The sequence below is a fragment of the Salvelinus fontinalis genome, chromosome 27, assembly GCF_029448725.1.
Source record: "Salvelinus fontinalis isolate EN_2023a chromosome 27, ASM2944872v1, whole genome shotgun sequence".
In the NCBI taxonomy this organism is placed as follows: domain Eukaryota; kingdom Metazoa; phylum Chordata; class Actinopteri; order Salmoniformes; family Salmonidae; genus Salvelinus; species Salvelinus fontinalis.
Genome location: NC_074691.1, coordinates 4,862,948 through 4,883,052, shown reverse-complemented (window position 1 = coordinate 4,883,052; position 20,105 = coordinate 4,862,948). Strand labels below are relative to the sequence as shown.

Sequence of the window (20,105 nt, the reverse complement as noted above, 5' to 3'; positions counted from 1 at the left end):
CAAATATGGGTACGAAGACCCGTCGCGCACCTATACACATAAAAACAATACTAACAATAAACAATCTCTGACAAAGACATGAGGGGAAACAGAGGATTAAATATACAAGAGAATAATGGATGGGATTGAAAACAGGTGTGTGGGAAGACAAGACAAAACCAATGGAAAATGAAAAATGGATCGATGATGGCTAGAAGACTGGTGACATCGACAGCCAAACACCACCCGAACAAGGAGAGGCAATGACTTCGGCAGTAGTCGTGACAAGTATGCCTGGCATTACCTACAAAACAGCTTCCTGCATATTACATTCTGACCACAACGCTTGTGTTGCGTGCGCAGGTGTTGCAAAATAAATGTACACATACATGATATTCAATCATTGCACCCACACTGCTCGTCCGTGTCAACGAGCATCTGCATAGCCAGGCGCTAAAAAATAACTTGGTTCTAGTTTTGACGCATGACGCGCTGCAAGTCCAGCCTCTCCCATCTTCTCATTGTTTTTTATTGGAGATTGAAAGATGAACTGATATCCACAGTCCAGTCCAGTTGTTTGCCAACCCCCATATAAAGTCCAAAGAACAAGAAAAGCCGGAAGGAGGAGAGATTACTAGAAACAAACTCGGTTTACCCTTTTATGTGTGGATTCATTGTCGGAGTGGAGGACCTTGTGCAATACAGGTAAAATAAAAACCCAATGTTTATATCCCAGGACAAATTAACTAGCAACAGCAAACTAGCTAGCTAAATTGCCATAAATGTTTAATGCTTTTCCACCTGTTCCTAAATTAATATAGTTGGTTCAGAATTTGTTTTGAAATTTCAACCTGCGTGTCCGGATCGCATCTGGTGTGGGTGGACAAAATCCACATGCATGCGATGGTGCACGTGAACGAGCGGTCTGGTCAGCATGTTAGCCTGAGTCAGAATGACATTAGTGTGGCTTTGAATATAGGGAGAAATTAAATTGTTTCATTATTTATGCAAATTACACAATTGTACATATACATGAACCAAAAGGTCCTTTTTAAATCAATGAAATATACACTTTCATTGCATTAGTGGAACCCCATTTGTATAGGGCGCATAGGAGGCAAGGCTATAAAACGCACTTTGGGTCTGTGGCCAAGTAGCCTAAATTTGGTAAAAAGTGAGAATCATTGTCTTCACATTTTTAGGATATGTTCTCTTTCTATCCTCCTCTCTCAATCTCCCTCTCTCGTATCCTCTCACAACAGAGAGAGAGAGAGAGAGACACACAAATACAGTCAATGCCAAGAGTGTGCAAAGCTGTCAGCAAGGCAAAGGGTGGCTACTTTGGAGAATCTCAAATATCACATTTCTTTAACACTTGTTTGGTTACTACATGATTCCGTATGTGTTATTTCATAGTTTTGATGTCTTCACTACTATCCTACAATGTAGACATTTTTTTTTAAATAAAGAAAAACCTTTGAATGAGTAGGTGTGTCCACACTTGACTGGTACTGTACCATGCACAGAGTGAGATATACAAATCGCGTGCGCACACACTTCCAAAGCTCACTGACACTCCAGTTCTCCAGTGAACTAAAGCTGTTTTTTCCTGTTGGGAAGTGGAATCGGAAACTTCAGTGTATGCACAGAGCCACGAACTCACAGAGAAACAATCAAACTATTGTTGCAACTCCAGTACGACCTCGGCGAAAGGCGACGACAGCTCCACTCTATATCGGAGTAGCCTACACCATCTGCGGATAAATCAAGACCATACCAGAACATTAACGTTTGATAAAGGTAAGCGTTGCTCGGTTTCTTCTCCTTAGAGCCATCTTCAAACATGCGTGTTTTCATCAACATCCTCATAAGCAGAAGCACGCACAAGTTTGAGGTGATTGCCCTTTTAAGTGTTTACTGCTTGGATAAAAGGAGTATGTCCAACGGTCCATTCCATGGCATTATCAAGATAGATTTCCTATATAAATAAAGCCATATATGCAGTCTAAAATGATTTTATTTTAGATTTTAAAAAATGCATGTAGAACACAGATGAAAATAGTATAATTTATTGATATTATATTGTAAGCTACAAAAAAGGCTGTAGTTGAAACAATTGATCAATTGTAGTTGTAGTAGCTGTAGTTGATCAATCTGTGATCTATAAATATGAAGAAATTGTCATTTTGATGTCATATGCAGATTACCCTAAATTACTAAATACATAAAACACACGTATGACACATTCAGATGTAGGCCTACAATGTACTTACTATAGGCTACTTTTGTTTAGAACGTGGTTGGTTTCAATTTGCACAACCAAGCTGGCAAAATATGTGATTTTATGTGATTCTTTGGGCCATAGTTTTTCCTGATTGTGTAATATACCTTGCCATGCCTTAACCTTCTGTCGGTTTACAAGCTTGAGCGTGTTATTTCTGACTGATGTTAAATGAAAAGACTTCAATCATTTGCATGGATTTGAATGCCACGTTTAACAAATTGGGACTCGCATGCACCCTTCAGGCAAGATCTTTTAAAAATCCACCTTTCCAGAAACAAGTCTCTTACCGTTGCTGCTTGTTATAGACCCCCCTCAGCCCCCAGCTGTGCCCTGGACACCATATGGGAATTGATTGACCCCCGTCTATCTTCAGAGTTCGTACTGTCAGGTGACCTAAACTGGGATATGCTTAATAAGGCTAGGGGTTCCGCTACATTCGCTGAAATGGCAGAGCGCGAAATTCAACAATAGTTTTTTGAAATATTTAACTTTCATACATTCACAAGTGCAATACACCAAATTAAAGCTTAACTTCTTGTTAATCTAGCCATCGTTTGCGATTTCACAAAGGCTTTACAGCGAAAGCACAACCTTCAATTATATTAGGTCAGCGCCTAGTCACAGAAAAACATACAGCCATTCTCCAGTCAAAGAGAGGAGTCACAAAAAGCAGAAATGGAGATAAAATGAATCACTAAACTTTGATGATCTTCATCAGATGGCACTCATAGGACTTCATGTTACACAATACATGTATGTTTTGTTCGATATAGTTCATATTTATATCCAAAAATCTCAGTTTACATTGACGCGTTATGTTCAGTAATGTTGTGCTTCGAAAACATCCGGCGAATTTGCAGAGAGCCACATCAAATCAATTTACAGAAATACTCATCATAAACTTTGATAAAAGATACAAGTGTTAACCATAGAATTAAACATATACTTCTCCTTAATGCAACTGCTGTGTCAGATTTCAAAGTTTTACGGAAAAAGCACACCATGCAATAATCTGAGTACAGCGCTAAGCCACAAAAACAAGCCATACAAATACCCACCATGTTGTGGAGTCAGTAAAAGTGAGAAATAGCGTTATAAATATTCACTTACCTTTGATGATCTTCATCAGAATGCACTCCCAGTTCCACAATAAATGTTTGTTTTGTTCGATAAAGTTCATCTTTATTTCCAAATACCTCCTTTTTGTTAGCACGTTTAGTTCACCAATCGAAATCCACAAGGCAAGTCCAGACGAAAAGTCAAAAAAGTTATATTACAGTTCTTAGAAACATGTCAAACGATGTATAGAATCAATCTTTAGGATGTTTTTATCATAAATCTTCAATAATGTTTCAACCGGACAATTCCTTTGTCTTTAGAATGAAAAGGAACGCAGCTCGCGCTCACGGCCGCGCACGAGACTTAGGGGTCTGGCAGAATGCCATAAAATGAGTCAAACAGCTCTTATTCTCTTCCCCTTCATAGTAGAAGCCTGAAACAAGGTTCTAAAGACTGTTGACATCTAGTGGAAGCCGTAGGAAGTGCAATATGACCCCATAGACACTGTATATTCGAAAGGCAATGACTTGAAAAACTACAAACCTCAGAATTCCCACTTCCTGGTTGGATTTTTCTCAGGTTTTTGCCTGCCATATGAGTTCTGTTATACTCACAGACATCATTCAAACAGTTTTAGAAACTCCAGAGTGTTTTCTATCCAAATATACTATTATATGCATATATTAGCTTCTGGGCATGAGTAGCAGGCAGTTTACTCTGGGCACGCTTTTCATCCGAACGTGAAAATGCTGCCCCCTATCCCAAACAGGTTAACACCCTGGCCGTCCTACAATCTAAAATAGATGCCTTCAATCTCACACAAATTATCACACATAATTATTATTACAACCATAAATCCGTAACCATGGGCACCCTCTTAGATATCATCCTGACCAACTTGCCCTCTAAATACACCTCTGCTGTCTTCAACCAGGATCTCAGCGATCACTGCCTCATTGCCTGCGTCCGTTTTGGCCCGCGATCAAACGACCACCCCTCATCACTGTCAAATGCTCCCTAAAACACTTCAGCAAGCAGGCCTTTCTAATCGACCTGGCCCGGGTATTCTGGAAGTTTTGGGACACTGTAAAGTCAATAAAGAATAAGAGTACCGCCTCCCAGCTGATGTTCTGAAAGAGCTGCAAAATCTAGATCCCTACAAATCAGCTGGGCTAGACAATCCGGACTAGACAATCTGTACGCTCTCTTTCGAAACTTTTCCGCCAAAATTCATGCAACACCTTTTACTAGCCTGTTCAACCTCTCTTTCGTATCTTCTGAGATCCCCAAAGATTGGAAAACTGCTGCGGTCATCCCCCTCTTCAAAGGGGGAGACACTCCAGACCCAAACTGTTATTGACCTATATCCATCCTGCCCTGCCTTTCTAAAACCTTCGAAAGCCAAGTTAACAAACAGATCACCAACCATTTCGAATCCCACCGTACCATCTCCACTATGCAATCTGGTTTCCGAGCTGGTCATGGGTGCACCTCAGCCACGCTCAAGGTCCTAAACGATATCATAACCGCCATCGATAAAAGACAGTCATATTCATCGACCTGGCCAAGGCTTTCAACTCTGTCAATCACCACATTCTTATCGGCAGACTCAATAGCCTTGGTTTCTCAAATGACTGCCTCGCCTGGTTCACCAACTACTTCTCAGACAGAGTTCAGTGTGTCAAATTGGCGGGCCTGTTCTCTGGACCTCTGGCAGTCTCAATGGGGGTGCCACAGGGTTCAATTCTCGGGCCGACTCTTTTCTCTGTATATATCAATGATGTCGCTCTTGCTGCTGGTGATTCTCTGATCCACCTCTACGCAGACGACACCATTCTGTATACATATGGCCCTTCTTTGGACACTGTGTTAACTAACCTCCAAACGAGCTTCAATGCCATACAACACTCTTTCTGTGGTCTCCAACTGCTTTTAAATGCTAGTAAAACTAAATGCATGCTCTTCAACCGATTGCTGCCCGCACCCGCCCGCCCGACTAGCATCACTACTCTGGACGGTTCTGACTTAGAATATGTGGACAACTACAAATACCTAGGTGTCTGGGAAGACTGTAAACTCTCATTGCAGACTCACATTAAGCATCTCCAATCCAAAATTAAATCGGCTTCCAATTTTGGAACAAAGCCTCCTTTACTCATGCTGCCAAACATACCCTCGTAAAACTGACTATCCTACCGATCCTTGACTTTGACAATGTAATTTACAAAATAGCCTCCAACACTCTACTCAGCAAACTGGATGTAGTCTATCACAGTGCCATCCGTTTTGACACCAAAGCCCCATATACTACCCACCACTGCGACCTGTATGCTCTCGTTTGCTGGCCCTCGCTACATATTCGTCGCCAAACCCACTGGCTCCAGGTCATCTATAAGTCTTTGCTAGGTAAAGCCCCGCCTTATCTCAGCTCACTGGTTACCATAGCAACACCCACCCGTAGCACGCGCTCCAGCAGGTATATTTCACTGGTCATCCCCAAAGCCAACACCCCCTTTGTCCGCCTTTCCTTCCAGTTCTCTGCTGCCAATGACTGGAATGAATTGCAAAAATCACTGAAGCTGGAGACTTATATCTCCCTCACTAACTTTAAGCATCAGCTGTCAGAGCATCTTACCGATCACTGTAACCTGTACACAGCCAATCTGTAAATAGCACACCCAACTACCTCATCCCCATATGTTTTTTTTTTGCACATCATCATCTGCACATCTATCACTCCATTGTTAATGCTAAATTGTAATTATTTTGGCTCTTTGGCCTATTTATTGCCTTACCTCCCTAATCTTCTACATTTGCACACACTATACATAGATTTTTCTATTGTGCTATTGACTGTACGTTTGTTTATGTGTAACTTGTTTTTTTTGTCGCACTGCTTTGCTTTATCTTAGCCAGGTCGCAGTTGTAAATGAGAACTTGTTTTCAACTGACCTACCTGGTTAAATAAAGGTTAAATAAAAATGTAATCAAAGAAAATTTTATGGACATGCACACAAGTATTGAAGCATCTGTTTCTTAGATTGAAAGGATTTGTAAAATTAATTCATATGAAAAGAATTTCAGAAGTGTAATGAGCAGAAGGCAATACAATATTTCCATAATCTTTTGGCCTATGTGGTTTTGTACTACCTCATCTGTTTTATTATCATACGAAACAATAACAGGTGCAAACTGTGCATAATATGTGCATTTGATAAATCAGGTGAGTGTCAATTTTGACTCTCTGATGTTCCAGGTGAAGCCCTTAGTCCTGATCAGCATTTGTTAATGACACCTCTAGTTTGTAGTGCTATGTGTGACATTTCCATAGATTTGAATATGGTTTTCCATATTGCTCAGAGCAGGTGAAACTAGCCTCACTCAATATATATTTTTCTCCCTCCTCCACCTTACTTTCCCTTGTGTATTGTTGGAGTAAAGGAGAAATGAACTGTGTCAATGGCTCCCTCACTCTGGAGACGTTTAACCTGTCGCTGTCTGGGGAAAAGGATTGGAAAATCAATCAAGGATAATTAGTGAAAATTTGTTGCGAATGTGTGTGGCTGAGTCATGCACACACACACACACACGTTGTTGTATTGTTGAAGCTTCTTAAGATAGCCTAGTTCCAAACAAAATGGTACAAAAGTTAGTCACAAAAGCAGATGAGATGGTTGTTAAATTATCTTTTTAAACAAAAAATGAAGGGAGCGAATTTGGAGCAGCAGTTTTTATCTTGTGAGCGCTGAGCGATTTTATTTATTTATTTACATTTTTTTGCAAAGCAGGGGAAAGAATTTTGAGCAAAAACCACTCTGGGGGATGAGTGGGATTTCCAACCACTCAACACTGCTCACATACCCCGATCAGGATAGATAATAAACAGAGTAGCAGCAGTGTATGTGAAGAGTGTGTGTGTCTCCGTGAGTGTATGGCGTCAATATGCATGCGTGTGTGTGTGTGTGTGTGTGTGTGTGTGTGTGTGTGTGTGTGTGTGTGTTGGAGTGTCAGTATATTACTCTAATCACAAAAGTATGTGTGCATAGTAAGCGCCATTGCCAGCCCACATTACTGGGAGAAAACAAACTGCTAGTTGTTCTCATTTTATTTCATTGTCTTCTATCATGGAGGCACTGCATGTCTCAATGAAAGATGTGCATATATAAAATGAGCCAATTAGAAGCGAGGATAAGTATGGCGATGGGCCAATTAGATGCCGGGATAAGAATGGACATGGGCCAATTAGAGACCAGGGTGAGTATGGACATGATAGCATGAAGGGCAATTGACTCTTTTGTCACCATAGTGAGTCAGGACATTTGCTAAGTCTCTTCCGAATGAGAGCTTGATTGATATATGGTTGATATTTAGTCATCACTATTGGCTTAGTTTAGATTTATGGCAGAGATCTGGGTGTTGACTGATTTGGAATGTTAAGCCAGCAACTGACTGTTATCTTGATGAAGACTATGGAATGTGTGATGAGTTATGCATTTGTTTCTGGGCCTGATTGATGCAAGGCATGTCGATCTTACGATCTGTCACTGTTTTGGGCTCTGCTCCAGTCTCAAAACACTTATGTCACAACTGGCTCCCTTAGGTTATACTGCACGCACGCACACACACACTGCCCACCCACTGTCCATCCACCTACTCGCCATTTATACCCTCTTGAGTATGGCACTCGTTTCCATGAAAGACGTCTCGGTTTTTGAACTTTCCCCCATAGATGCCTTCCAACCCTCCAATCCAACCCACTTTGGTCACAGCTCACTCCCTAAGGTTATTCTCTGTTTTCAGGACTGGGCCAATGCAATAAACACATCCTTACCCTATCAATACCCACTTCCCCTCTGGAATATGACACTTATTTTCATAAAAGGCATGTTGAGGAAATCAGTAGATTAGTTATCCTACCAAACACATACACAGACACACACACACATTAGTAAACCTGCATTTCGAATGCACACACACGATACCAGAATTTTGACTTTGATACCGATACCATGTTTCGTATCACAATACTCGATACCAAAATGACACAACAGCAAAAAAGGTGGAGAATTAGTCAAAGTCACAGAATGGTGGACTGAACTTTTGAGTTCAATATCAATGCATTCATTAATCACTGAAATGTTCATATTATCAATTTGACTTAATTTACCCTATTGATAAATTGGGTAAATCAAGAAGCCTATTCACAATACTGGTGAATGAATATTCAGTAGGAGTGTGTGCGTGCATGAAGTATTTCTGCTTGTTTTGGCTGATTTCACGGGGCTACAGATTACAAATGATCTGTTTCCCTTCCATTTGGGACTTATTTCATAATACTGATCAGAGCATTTGGTAGGCGCATGCGCATGAGCGGAATCAGGCCGTGTAGCAATCATTGGCACAAGAGTACTTAATGACTGTCAGAGATACACCCAATTCCAAACCAATCATTCATTACTTGCCTGTAGGTCGTTACTAGCCTGGTCCCAGATCTGTTTGTGTTGTCTGGCCAACTCCTATGATAAGTTGGCAAGACAGCACAAACAGATCTGGGACCAAGCTAGGTCCCAAGTGACTCACAGATAAAAATGTAATTGAATAGGAATCAGGAGTATGGTATTAGATAGACTTTTCCCCCCTATTTCCCAAACCAATTCAGCCCTCGTTAGTCTGAGGGATAGTGAACAAGGGACTAGTTCTAGGGATGTTTGGTTTGGAACGATGCAATACTTTACAGCTTTGTTAGTGTAGTGAGAACATGTCCTTCTTATCTTTTGGCTTGGCTGAAGGCGAGGCTTGCTGACAGGATGACAGAAGTGATGAACACCTGTGATTCGACGGTGGGAGACTTCAACATTGGAGGCGCCTCAGGAGAAGAGGGTATATCCTTTCAGGTGGGACTAATTCACACAGACACACTCACAGACAACACTAAAACAAACAAAAGGAACACACCCACAGTTCCACAAACAACACAAACTCACAAGAAGACACTACAGCGCCTGCCATGCCGACTACTGCTCATCCTGTGTCTCTCTAACCTGCCGTTCCCCCAGTGTGTGTGTGTGTGTGTGTGTGTGGGCGGAGACAGGTGTGCTGGAGGCAGAGCAGATCCCCACCAGCTGCAACCTGTTCCATAATCAAGACCTCTACAAATACTCAGCCCTGCCACTTCCACGCTGCCAGATTGTAACCTCTGCTCAGTCTGCATTTTTAGCCATTTGTTCCTGCATAGATCCTGTTTTCGTGTTGTGCCTGTTTTTCTGTCCGCTCTGACTGTCCCTGTCCCTGTCTCCAGTCCCAAGTCTCGTCAGTCCTGCTACCCTGTCCTGGACCCCCCCCCCCCCCACTCTACTGCTTTCTTGGATGCCTCTCCGGACCAGTTTACCCAGCCCCAACTCCCCTCACTCCAGCCTCAGCACCTGGCTCCCTGCAATCCGCCCTAGCTTTCCTTGGCCTGCACCCCATATTCCCCGTTTTTCAATAAATACCTTGATTACCTTATCCCAGTCTCCTCGTCTGAGTCTGCTCTTGGGTTCACCTGCTCCGCTCCGCGTAACAGCACAACATAGTTACCCACGTAGTAACCCCATAGAATTGAATTCTTCATGGCATGCTCTCAGATCTCTCTCTTCTCCTCTCTCCTTCTCTGTAGACCCATGACAGGTGTAAATGTCATTCCACCGCTCTGAGCTGACGTCAAGGCAATTTCTGACTGCACCTCAATCACACCCTTTCATCCCCCTCTCATCCTCCCCCCCAAAAAATCTGATATCTGCTAACCTTTTACAGTCAAGACCCAAAGAATTAATGTCCCCCCAAAGATCTCACTGCTCTCTTGTGACTAAAATCTAAAGGAAAAGTGTGTCATTACTTTGACGAACATATGCATGTGGGGACTTCATGGATTTGGCTCGTAATCAATAGGGGCCTTGAGTAAAGCCGACGCAAGCTCTCAAGTAAGAGATGGCAGCCAATCCAGCAGCAAGCAGTTCCTTTCTCAGCCAACTGGCTTGCCCCATTGCAGATGCAGGTGTCCTTCACTGAGGCCCCTCTTCCTGCTCTAGTGCAGTGGTGTAATGGAAGTAATCGCACGCCACACAGTGAGTCACACATCCTCTTATCGGCTTGAGCTCTTCAGAGGCCTGGGCTTTTGCCAGAGAAGTCACACTTGCAGCATGTGGTGAATGCAAAGCACCTCTTTCCCCCCCGGCATCCATTTCAAAGCATTAAATTACATTTTTGAGCAGTGGGCAATGACATTCAGGGAGGGAGGAATTGGGAAAACATACAGTGCATTTGGAAAGTATTCAGTCCCCTTGACTTTTTCCACATTTTGTTACGTTACAGACTTATTCTAAAATGGATGAAAAAATATATATAATCTCATCAATCTATACACAATACCCGATAATGGCAAAGCGAAAACAGGTTTTTAGACATCTTAGCAAATGTATTAAAAATAAAAAACAGATTCCTTATTTACATAATTATTCAGAACCTTTGCTACGAGACTCGAAATTGAGCTCGGGTGCATCCTGTTTCCATTGTTCCTCCTTGAGATGTTTCTACAACTTGATTGGAGTCCACCTGTGGTAAGTTCAATTGATTGAAGAATATTTGGAAAGGTACACACCGGTCCAAGTAAGGTCCCACTGTTGACAGTGCATGTCAGAGCAAAAACCAAGCCATGAGGTCGAAGGAATTGTCTGTAGAGCTCCGAGACAGGATTGTGTCGAGGCACAGATCTGGGGAAGGGTACCAACACATTTCTGCAGCATTGAAGGTCCCCAAGAACACAGTGGCCTCCATCATTCTTATATGGAAAAAGTTTGGAACCACCAAGACTCTTCCTAGAGCTGTCACTCTGACAGAACCAGATGGTCACTCTGACAGAGCTCCAGAGTTCCTCTATGGATATGGGAGAATCATCCAGAAATACAACCATCTTTGCAGCACTCCACCAATCAGGCCTTTATGGTAGAGTGGCCAGACGGAAGCCACCCCTCAGTAAAAGGCACATGACAACCAGCTTGGAGTTTGCAAAAAGGTACCTAAAGGACTCTCAGACCATGAGAAACAATATTCTCTTGTCTGATGAAACCAAGATTGAACTCTTTGGCCTGAATGCCAAGTGTCACGTCTAGAGGAAAGCTGGCACCATCACTACGGTGAAGCATGGTGGTGGCAGCATCATGCTGTGGGGATGTTTTTCAGCGGCAGGGACTGGGAGACTAGTCAGGATCGAGGGAAAGATGAACGGAGCAAAGTATAGTGAGATCCTTGATGAATACCTGCTCCAGAGCACTCAGGACCTCAGACTGGGCGAAGGTTCACCCTCCAACAGGATAATGACCTTACGTACACAGCCAAGAGAAGTGGCTTCGGGACAAGTCTCTGAATGTCCTTGAGTGGCCCAGCTAGAGCCTGAACCTGAACCTGATCGAACATCTCTGGAGAGATTTAAAAATAGCTGTGTAGCAACGCTCCCCATCCAACTTGACAGAGCTTGAGAGCATCCGCAGAGAAGAATGGGAGGAACTATCCAAATACAGGTGTGCCAAGCTTGTACCGTCATACCAAGAAGATTTGAGTCTGTAATCGCTGCCAAAGGTACTTCAACAAAGACTGAGAAAGGGTATGAATACTTATGTAAATGTGATATTTCAGTTTTAAATTTTATTTCTAAAAAACAATTTTTGCTTTGTCATTATGGGGTATTGTGTGTAGATTGATGATGGAAAAAAATTATTTAATCTAGTTTAGAATTCGCCTGTCACAACAAAATGTGGAAAAAGTCAAGGGATCTGAATACTTTCCAAATGCACTGTATAATAATTTCTTTAATTTCCCATTTAAGTCACTAGACATCTCTGAGGCAACAACAAGTACCTCTCTCACAGAGCATCATCTAGTGGTTGCGATTATCCATACTGTCTGGTTCTGGAATGTATTTGAGACCTTGGAGACTACTTGGTAAATTACACATTTGTTGGATGCCAGGAAAGTTGCATAATCAGAAAACTGACCATAGAATCTAGGGTCAACCTGATACTACTCCATCAATGTCACAAGCAGGTTTGGGGTTACCAGCAATTCAGTTTTTAATTCAGTGGAATTCACCCCAACCCTTACCCTGGGTTGCCAGATTTTCCCCTCTTTTTTTGGTGACACTGACATGATTGTGTTTCCAGATCTTTCCAGACTCCCACGAACGGTTCCCCAAGCTGTCCAAACGGCTTCCCTCCATCGTGGTGGAGCCCACTGAGAGCGGAGAAGTGGAGAGTGGAGAGCTCCGCTGGCCCCCCGATGACCTTAGTTACCCTGATGAAGACCCCGGAGAGGCCCAGGCCCAGGCAGCAGGTGAGAACCGCTCAAATCCATTTTCATCCAAGAGAAGTGAGAACCAAAAGAGCTTTCCAGGGGACAATATAATAGAATCGGTTTATTTTTTTCCCAGAACTTCAAACACAAGAGAGGGACTACAGAACTCTTACTTTCTATGCCTACTGAATAACATTTTTAAACAATAGTATTGTAGGATGTGATTTGGAATACCGGTAAAGACTAGGAGCTTGTCGGTTGTAGTCTGGGGTGGAGCCTGTAATCAAAATGTAGCTAATCAAATTGAATGTATTTAAATGTGTGTGTGTGTGTGTGTGTGTGTGTGTGTGTGTGTGTGTGTGTGTGTGTGTGTGTGTGTGTGTGTGTGTGTGTGTGTGTGTGTGTGTGTGTGTGTGTGTGTGTGTGTGTGTGTGTGTGTGTGTGTGTGTGTGTGTGTTGGTGGCAGGCGAGGATAATCCAGCAGGGGTACAGCAATGATGGGAGGAGTTTAAAACTGACTCTCACAGTGCTGGCACCATTCCAGCCACACACTGCGAGTGTCTCCATGATGGACAGAAGCAAGGAGGAGGGTGTTCAGGCTAAGCCCGTAATCAACTAGAACCGCCAACTTGTTGGTAGACCTCCACAACACTTGGTGGGGCTGAGCCCTGTACGATTGTCTTAAATTGCTCATAGGTGCCAAACTCCAGTGAGTAGCTTGTTACTGTAGATTCATTTGTTGCTTGTTTTACTTTTTAGGTTTTACAAACAACATTTTTTATATACACCCCATTCAGAGTTTGTTTAGCTGTGATCTTTAGATACAGTATACAAAATAAAGATATGAACAGTTCTGTATATACAATTTTAATGTATCTTGCTGCCTTAGACCAAAGTCTATCACAGTACTCTTATGAAAACTATATGTACTGTACACTGTAGATCACGGGTTGGAACTGGTCAGAACAGACAATTGGAAAATAACATCATTTTTCAGGGAACAGAAACAACCAGGAACAAAAGTGATCTCTAGTGTTCTGGAACAGAACCATTATTTTCAAATCTTGAGAACCGACAAATAATCATATTTCTTTGTTACAAAAATATTTCTTATGTCGAGCATATACATTACCGGTAAAAAGTTTTAGAACACCTACTCATTCAAGGCTTTTTCTATATTTTTACAATTTTCTACATTGTAGAATAATAGTGAAGACATCAAAACTATGAAATAACACATATTGAATCATATAGTAACCAAAAAAGTGTTTAACAAATCTAAGTATATTTTATATTTTAGATTCTTCAAATAGCCACCCTTCGCCTTGATGACAGCTTTGCACACTCTTGGCATTCTCTCAACCAGCTTCATGAGGTACTCACCTGGAATGCATTTCAATTAACCGGTGTGCCTTCTTAAAAGTTAATTTGTGGAATTTCTCACCTTCTTAATGCGTTTGAGCCAATCAGTTGTGTTGTGACAAGTTAGGGGGGGTATACAGAAGATAGCCCTATTTGGTAAAAGACTGAGTCCATATTATGGCAAGAACAGCTGAAATAAGCAGAGAAATGACAGTCAATCATTACTTCAATACATGAAGGTCAGTCAATATGGAACATTTCAAGAACTTTTAAAGTTTCTTCAAGTGCAGTCTCAAATACCAGCAAGCACTATGATGAAACTGGCTCTCATGAGGACCGCCACAGGAATGGAAGACCCTGAGTTACCTCTGCTGCAGAGGACAAGTTCATTAGAGTTACCAGCCTCAGATATTGCAGCCCAAATAAATGCTTCACAGAGTTCAAGTAACAGACACATCTCAACATCAACTGTTCAGAGGAGACCGTGTGAATCAGGCCTTCATGGTCGAATTTCTGGAAAGAAATACTACTAAAGGACACCAATAAGAAGAAGATACATGATTGGGCCAAGAATCACGAACAAAGGACATTAGACTGGTGGAAATGTATCCTTTGGTCTGGAGTCCGAATTGGAGATTTTTGGTTCCAACTGCCGTGTCTTTGTGAGACGCGGTGTGGGTGAACGGATGATTTCCGCATTGTATATTCCCCACAGTAAAACATGCTGGAGGAGGTGTTCTGGTGTGGGGGTGCTTTGCTGGTAACACTGGCTGTGATTTATTTAGAATTCAAGGCACACTTAACCAACTTGGCTATCACAGCATTCTGCAGCATTACGCCATCCCATCTGGTTTGCGCTTAGTGGGACTATCATTTGTTTTTCAACAAGACAATGACCCAACACACCTCCAGGCTGTGTAAGAGCCATTTTACCAAGAAGGAGAGTGATAGAGTGCTGCATCAGATGACCTGGCCTCCACAATCCCCTGGCCTCAACCAAATTGAGATGTTTTGGGATGAGTCGGACCGCAGAGGGAAGGAAAAGCAGCCAACAAGTGCTCAGCATATGTGGGAACTCCTTCAAGACTGTTGGAAAAGCATTCCAGGTGAAGCTGGTTGAGAGAATTTCAACAGAGTGCAAAGCTGTCATCAAGGTGGCTATTTGAAGAATCTCAAATATATTTTGATTTGTTTAACACTTTTTTGGTTACTACATGATTCCATATGTGTTATTTTATCGTTTTGATGCCTTCATTATTATTCTACAATGTAGAAAATAGTCAAAATAAAGAGAAACCCTTGAATGAGTAGGTGTTCTAAAACTTTAGACCGGTAGTGTAATTCTGTAATTCAGTGAACTTATGATGCTACTGTAGTAATAGCCTAAACACACTCCAATTAACATCATGTCATAAGGTTTAGCTCTTCTAACCATGCACCCTCCATGTCCACCGCTCTCTCCCCACCTGTGAAATCTCAGACACAACATCTCTGACCAATTAAACATATCAACAAGTAGCTTACCCATTCCATAGAAAGCTGCTCTATCCGTGCTGATTGGTGGGGTAAAATAATGAGCTAAATGTAAAAACTATGTTGATTTCACAGGTTCAAAAAAATTGTACGAAAGGGAATTATATGAAGCGTTACTTTTCGGGGATTCTAACTGATTCAGAACCTTATAATGCTGCTTGGAACACTGGAATGAAACAAAAAAATATGGTTTCTGTTCAGAACAATTGGAAAATAATTTTGGTTCCAACCCCTGTTGAAGATAAACAGTTTTATACAGTGAGTTTGGGAGAGGAGAATTCATCATGAGGAATATGGCTATCTTACATTAAACTGTATAGCTGTCAATTACGGCTTCTGCTCATATGCATGTTATTATCTATAAGCTCTTATTACAATGTTTTTTCTTCTTCTTTCAAACCATAGGCTTTGAAGAATCATCGTAGTTAATATTTTACATATTGCACGTGTTTTCAATCAAGGACTAACTGAAAAAAACATAACTTTCAGGTTTTTTCTAATTTGTCTTTCATCTATTGCCCAATTTCAATGCATGTCTGGGTTTGTTTTTATTCATTAAACTTTTGATAGTTTGAAGTCTCTGATACTATAGTTAAATTAAAAAGTCACACATCCTTCTACAAACATGTCTTGCTTACATGCTGACCAGAACGGACACGTCGCATGCGCGAGCGTCGCAAAATAAATGTAGAAATCCATGTTATTCAATTATTGCACCCACTCTGCTCGCGCGCGCCAACGAGCGTCTGCCAAGGGCTAAAATAGAAAAGTCATTCCTATTTCTGACGCAGATCGCACTGCAAGTCCTGCCTCTCCCATCTCCTCATTGGTTTATCAAAGCAGGTACCCACGTGCCAAATCCTCATTGGTCATACCCACGTGGGTGATTGAAAGACTAACTGTTTTGCCGGTTGTCGTGGTAATACTATGAAAGTGTAGATGGATCACCACAAGTTCAAAGACGAAAAAGCCTGGAAGGAGGAAAGATGACTCGAAACGATTCGGTTGGCCGTTTTGTGTGTAGATTAATTGTCAGAGGACCTTGTGCATTTCAGGTAAAATAACAAATCAATGTTTATATCCCAGGACAAATTAGCTAGCAACAGCAAGCTAGCTAAATATGACAAATTAGCTAGCAAGTGCTAACTAGCTAAATTGCCATAAATGTTTAATGCTTTTCGACCTGTCCCCAAATTAATGTCATTGTTTCTGAGTTTGTTTTGATATTTTAACCTGCGGGTCGTGATCGGGTTTGGTGTAGGGGGACAAAATAAATGTATGCACCATAGCGCACGCGCACAGCCAGTTTGGGTTCCGTGTTACATCCTTTTGAATATATTAATATACAATTTAAGTCGGAAGTTTACATAGACCTTAGCCAAATACATTTAAACTCAGTTGAACAATTCCTGACATTTAATCCTAGTAAAAATGTCCTGTTTTAGGTGAATTAGGATCACCACTTTTATTTTAAGAATGTGAAATGTCAGAATAACAGAAGAAAGAATGATTTATTTCAGCTTTTATTTCTTTCATCACATTCCCAGTGGGTCAGAAGTTTACATACACTCAATTAGTATTTGGTAGCATTGCCTCTAAATTGTTTAACTTGGGTCAAACCTTTTTAGGTAGCCTTCCACAAGCTTCCCACAATAAGTTGGGTGAATTATGGCCCATTCTTCCTGACAGAGCTGGTGTAACTGAGTCGGGTTTGTAGGCCTCCTTACTCGCACACACCTTTTCAGTTCTGCCCACATTTTCTATAGGATTGAGGTCTGGGCTTTGTGATGGCCACTCCAATACCTTGACTTTATTGTCCTTAAGCCATTTTGCCACAACTTTGAAAGCAAGCTTGGGGTCATTGTCCAATTGTGACCAAGCTTTAACTTTCTGACTGATGTCTTGATGTTGCTTCAATAAATCCACATAATTTTCCTCCATGATGCCATCTATTTTGAAGTGCATCAGTCCCTCCTGCAGCAAAACACCCCCACAACATGATGCTGCCAACGCCGCGCTTCACGGTTGGGATGGTGTTCTTTGGCTTGCAAGCCTCCCCCTTTTCCTCCAAACATAATGATGGTACAAAAATACAATATTTGTACCCAAATGCAGTTGCAAACCGTAGTCTGGCTTTTTATGGCGGTTTTGGAGCAGTGGCTTCTTCCTTGCTGAGCAGCCTTTCAGGTTATGTCGATATAGGACTCGTTTTACTGTGGATAAAGACACTTGTACCCGATTCCTCCAGCATCTTCACAAGGTCCTTTGCTGTTCTGGGATTGACTTTCACTTTTCGCAACAAAGTACGTTCATCTCTAGGAGACAGAACGCGTCTCCTTCCTCAGTGGTATGACGGCTGCGTGGTCCTATGGTGTTTATACTTGCGTACTATTGTTTGTACAGATGAACGTGGTACCTTCAGGCGTTTGGAAATTGCTCCCAAGGATGAACCAGACTTGTGAAGGTCTTATCTGGGTTCTTATGTCTCCAAATATCTAGAACACCTAACCTTAGACAAATATTCCTTATCTCACAAACAGAATTGCTATCCTTAGGAGGCCATCTATCTAGATCATCATGTAATACTGTATTAACATTTCCACCCCATATTACTTTGGCCAATGGAAATGTATGTCTCTAAATAAAATAGTTATTTGACTTGTTATTGGTAGCATAAGTATTTACAACGATTAATTGAATATGGATGACATCTACCAATAGCATAATCCATCTCCCTGCATTATCCGCTTCATGTCTCAGTATATGACCCTTAAAAGTTGCCTTTTAAAATAGCGACACCTGCTGACCGATTAGTGCCAAATATCATTCCCCTTTGCCACTTCCAAAACGCAGTATCTGTGGAACAGATGAATGAAATAAGTCGTCACTCTTACCCTTACAATACAAAAATAAATATTTCCTTTTCAAAATGACGGATAACCCTGGCATTAATAGAAAATACAGAAATTAACATTTTACTATCACAGTGACTATATGAAGAATATTAAACTTTTATACGTTCACATGAACCGCGTTCTCACAAATGAAACGTTCGTACTAGTTGCAAAAAAAACAGTCCTTTGCACCACACAGGTGGTAGACCGAAAGTATACATATTTTTATACAATTGCAAATAACATTGTGCCATAGATTGGTAAAACGAATAGCCATCAAGCTAACATGAAGTGTTAGTGCAAATTTCCATGACATCATTTAAAAAAATAAAAGTTTGGCTCACACAAATATTGTTTTTTCCCTCTAGAAATAAAACGTTTTATAATTTGCAAATAAAAATCAGTCCTGTACAACTCACTTGGTAAATCCAGTAAGCATCAAGCTAGGCGTCAGCGCGAATTCCCTTCCAGTATCAAAAGCCTTGCCTCCCGCAAAGTATGCACTCCCCCCTTGCTCTCTCAATCATTGGCCACAGACGATTCCGAGCTTCTTTGTCAAATGTTGTCATGTTCTCCTTGAACCTCAGGTTGTTGTTCTGTAAATAGTCATTTTTCTTTGCACTTTTCCATGTCAGATATCTCGCTGTCCTGGAGATGAATCTCATGATCACTGGTCGTGGTGGACCGAGGTAAAGACAGTTTCAGGTTGGATATTCAACGGATATTCACGCTTTCAAACCACTTGAGCCACAGACTCCAACTAAGTGTCATGATGTTGGAAAAAAATGTGCACAACATTGCACAGGTCTTATTTTCACGATTTGGACCGTAATTCGCTTTGCAAAGCCAATAAACATGTGGAAATGTGAGCAGCATCTTGTATTCCTAGTTGAATTAGTTAGGGAGTGTAAACAAAGTACACACTTTTTTACATTTGATTTTCAATAGCTCCTTGGTCATGTGACCTACTGACCTCAAACAAGGTTCAGAATGTCCATTGACTATCCTTCTATATTGCACACCCTTTAGTTTGTCCATTTTCATCTCACATGTTTTTACATGAATTTGTTTAACATTCTAATTTCAATAGCTTCTTGGTCATGTGACCTACTGACTTCAAACAGGTTCAGAATGTACAATCATTGGGCCTACACATTCCACACGCTTTAGCTTGTCCATTTTCATCTCACATGATTTTTCATGAATTTCACCAAATTTAAAATTGCAATAGCTCCTTGGTCATGTGACCTACTGACTTCAAACAAGGTTTAGAATGTCCACTGACTGCACTGCAAATGTTCGTCACTTTTGCTTTGATGTTCTCGTCAGATCTTTCTGCAATTCCATAAATTAGAAGATTCCATCTCTGATTATACCGGTCATTCTCATTTACCTTTGACTCCATTTCAGTGAGTTTCTTCTCCTGCTTTGCAACCTGAATGTTCAATGTTGCGTTCTGCTGCTTCAGGGTTTTTACTTCCTCAGCACATTATATAGGCAACTACTTATGTTCTGTTGCTCTATGATCAGATTTAAGTAAGAATACCACAAAATATAGTCAACTATAATTATATGCAGCTTCAGAAAATAGACAACTCAAAGGTTTTACATTTATTAAATGCCTATTAACACAGTGAACATATAGACACCATGAAAGTAGAGTATTTGAT

At 41.3% G+C, this 20,105-nt stretch overlaps 1 protein-coding gene across 2 annotated transcripts; it reads left to right on the top strand.

Annotated features, from left to right (window-relative positions):
- The first annotated feature begins 512 nt into the window (after nucleotides 1-512).
- LOC129824893 (protein LBH-like) lies at nucleotides 513-13,807 on the top strand. 2 transcript variants are annotated; one of them, XM_055884443.1, is made up of 4 exons: nucleotides 513-684; nucleotides 9,112-9,216; nucleotides 12,517-12,685; nucleotides 13,113-13,807. In XM_055884443.1, exons 2-4 carry the CDS (start codon nucleotides 9,130-9,132, stop codon nucleotides 13,142-13,144), a joined length of 288 nt encoding a protein of 95 aa, XP_055740418.1. In that variant the 5' UTR covers nucleotides 513-684; nucleotides 9,112-9,129; the 3' UTR covers nucleotides 13,145-13,807. The 2 variants fall into 2 exon arrangements, with proteins under 2 accessions (XP_055740418.1, XP_055740417.1); XM_055884442.1 differs by lacking the exon at nucleotides 513-684 and adding an exon at nucleotides 1,511-1,779.
- The last annotated feature ends 6,298 nt before the right edge of the window (nucleotides 13,808-20,105 follow it).

Excerpts from the sequence above, each read along its gene's own strand:
- LOC129824893 (XM_055884443.1), top strand. The coding sequence starts at position 9,130 with ATGACAGAAGTGATGAACACCTGTGATTCGACGGTGGGAGACTTCAAC. Across the intron at positions 9,217-12,516 it reads AAGAGGGTATATCCTTTCAG|ATCTTTCCAGACTCCCACGA; the intron begins GTGGGACTAATT and ends TTGTGTTTCCAG. Across the intron at positions 12,686-13,112 it reads GGCCCAGGCCCAGGCAGCAG|GCGAGGATAATCCAGCAGGG; the intron begins GTGAGAACCGCT and ends TGTTGGTGGCAG.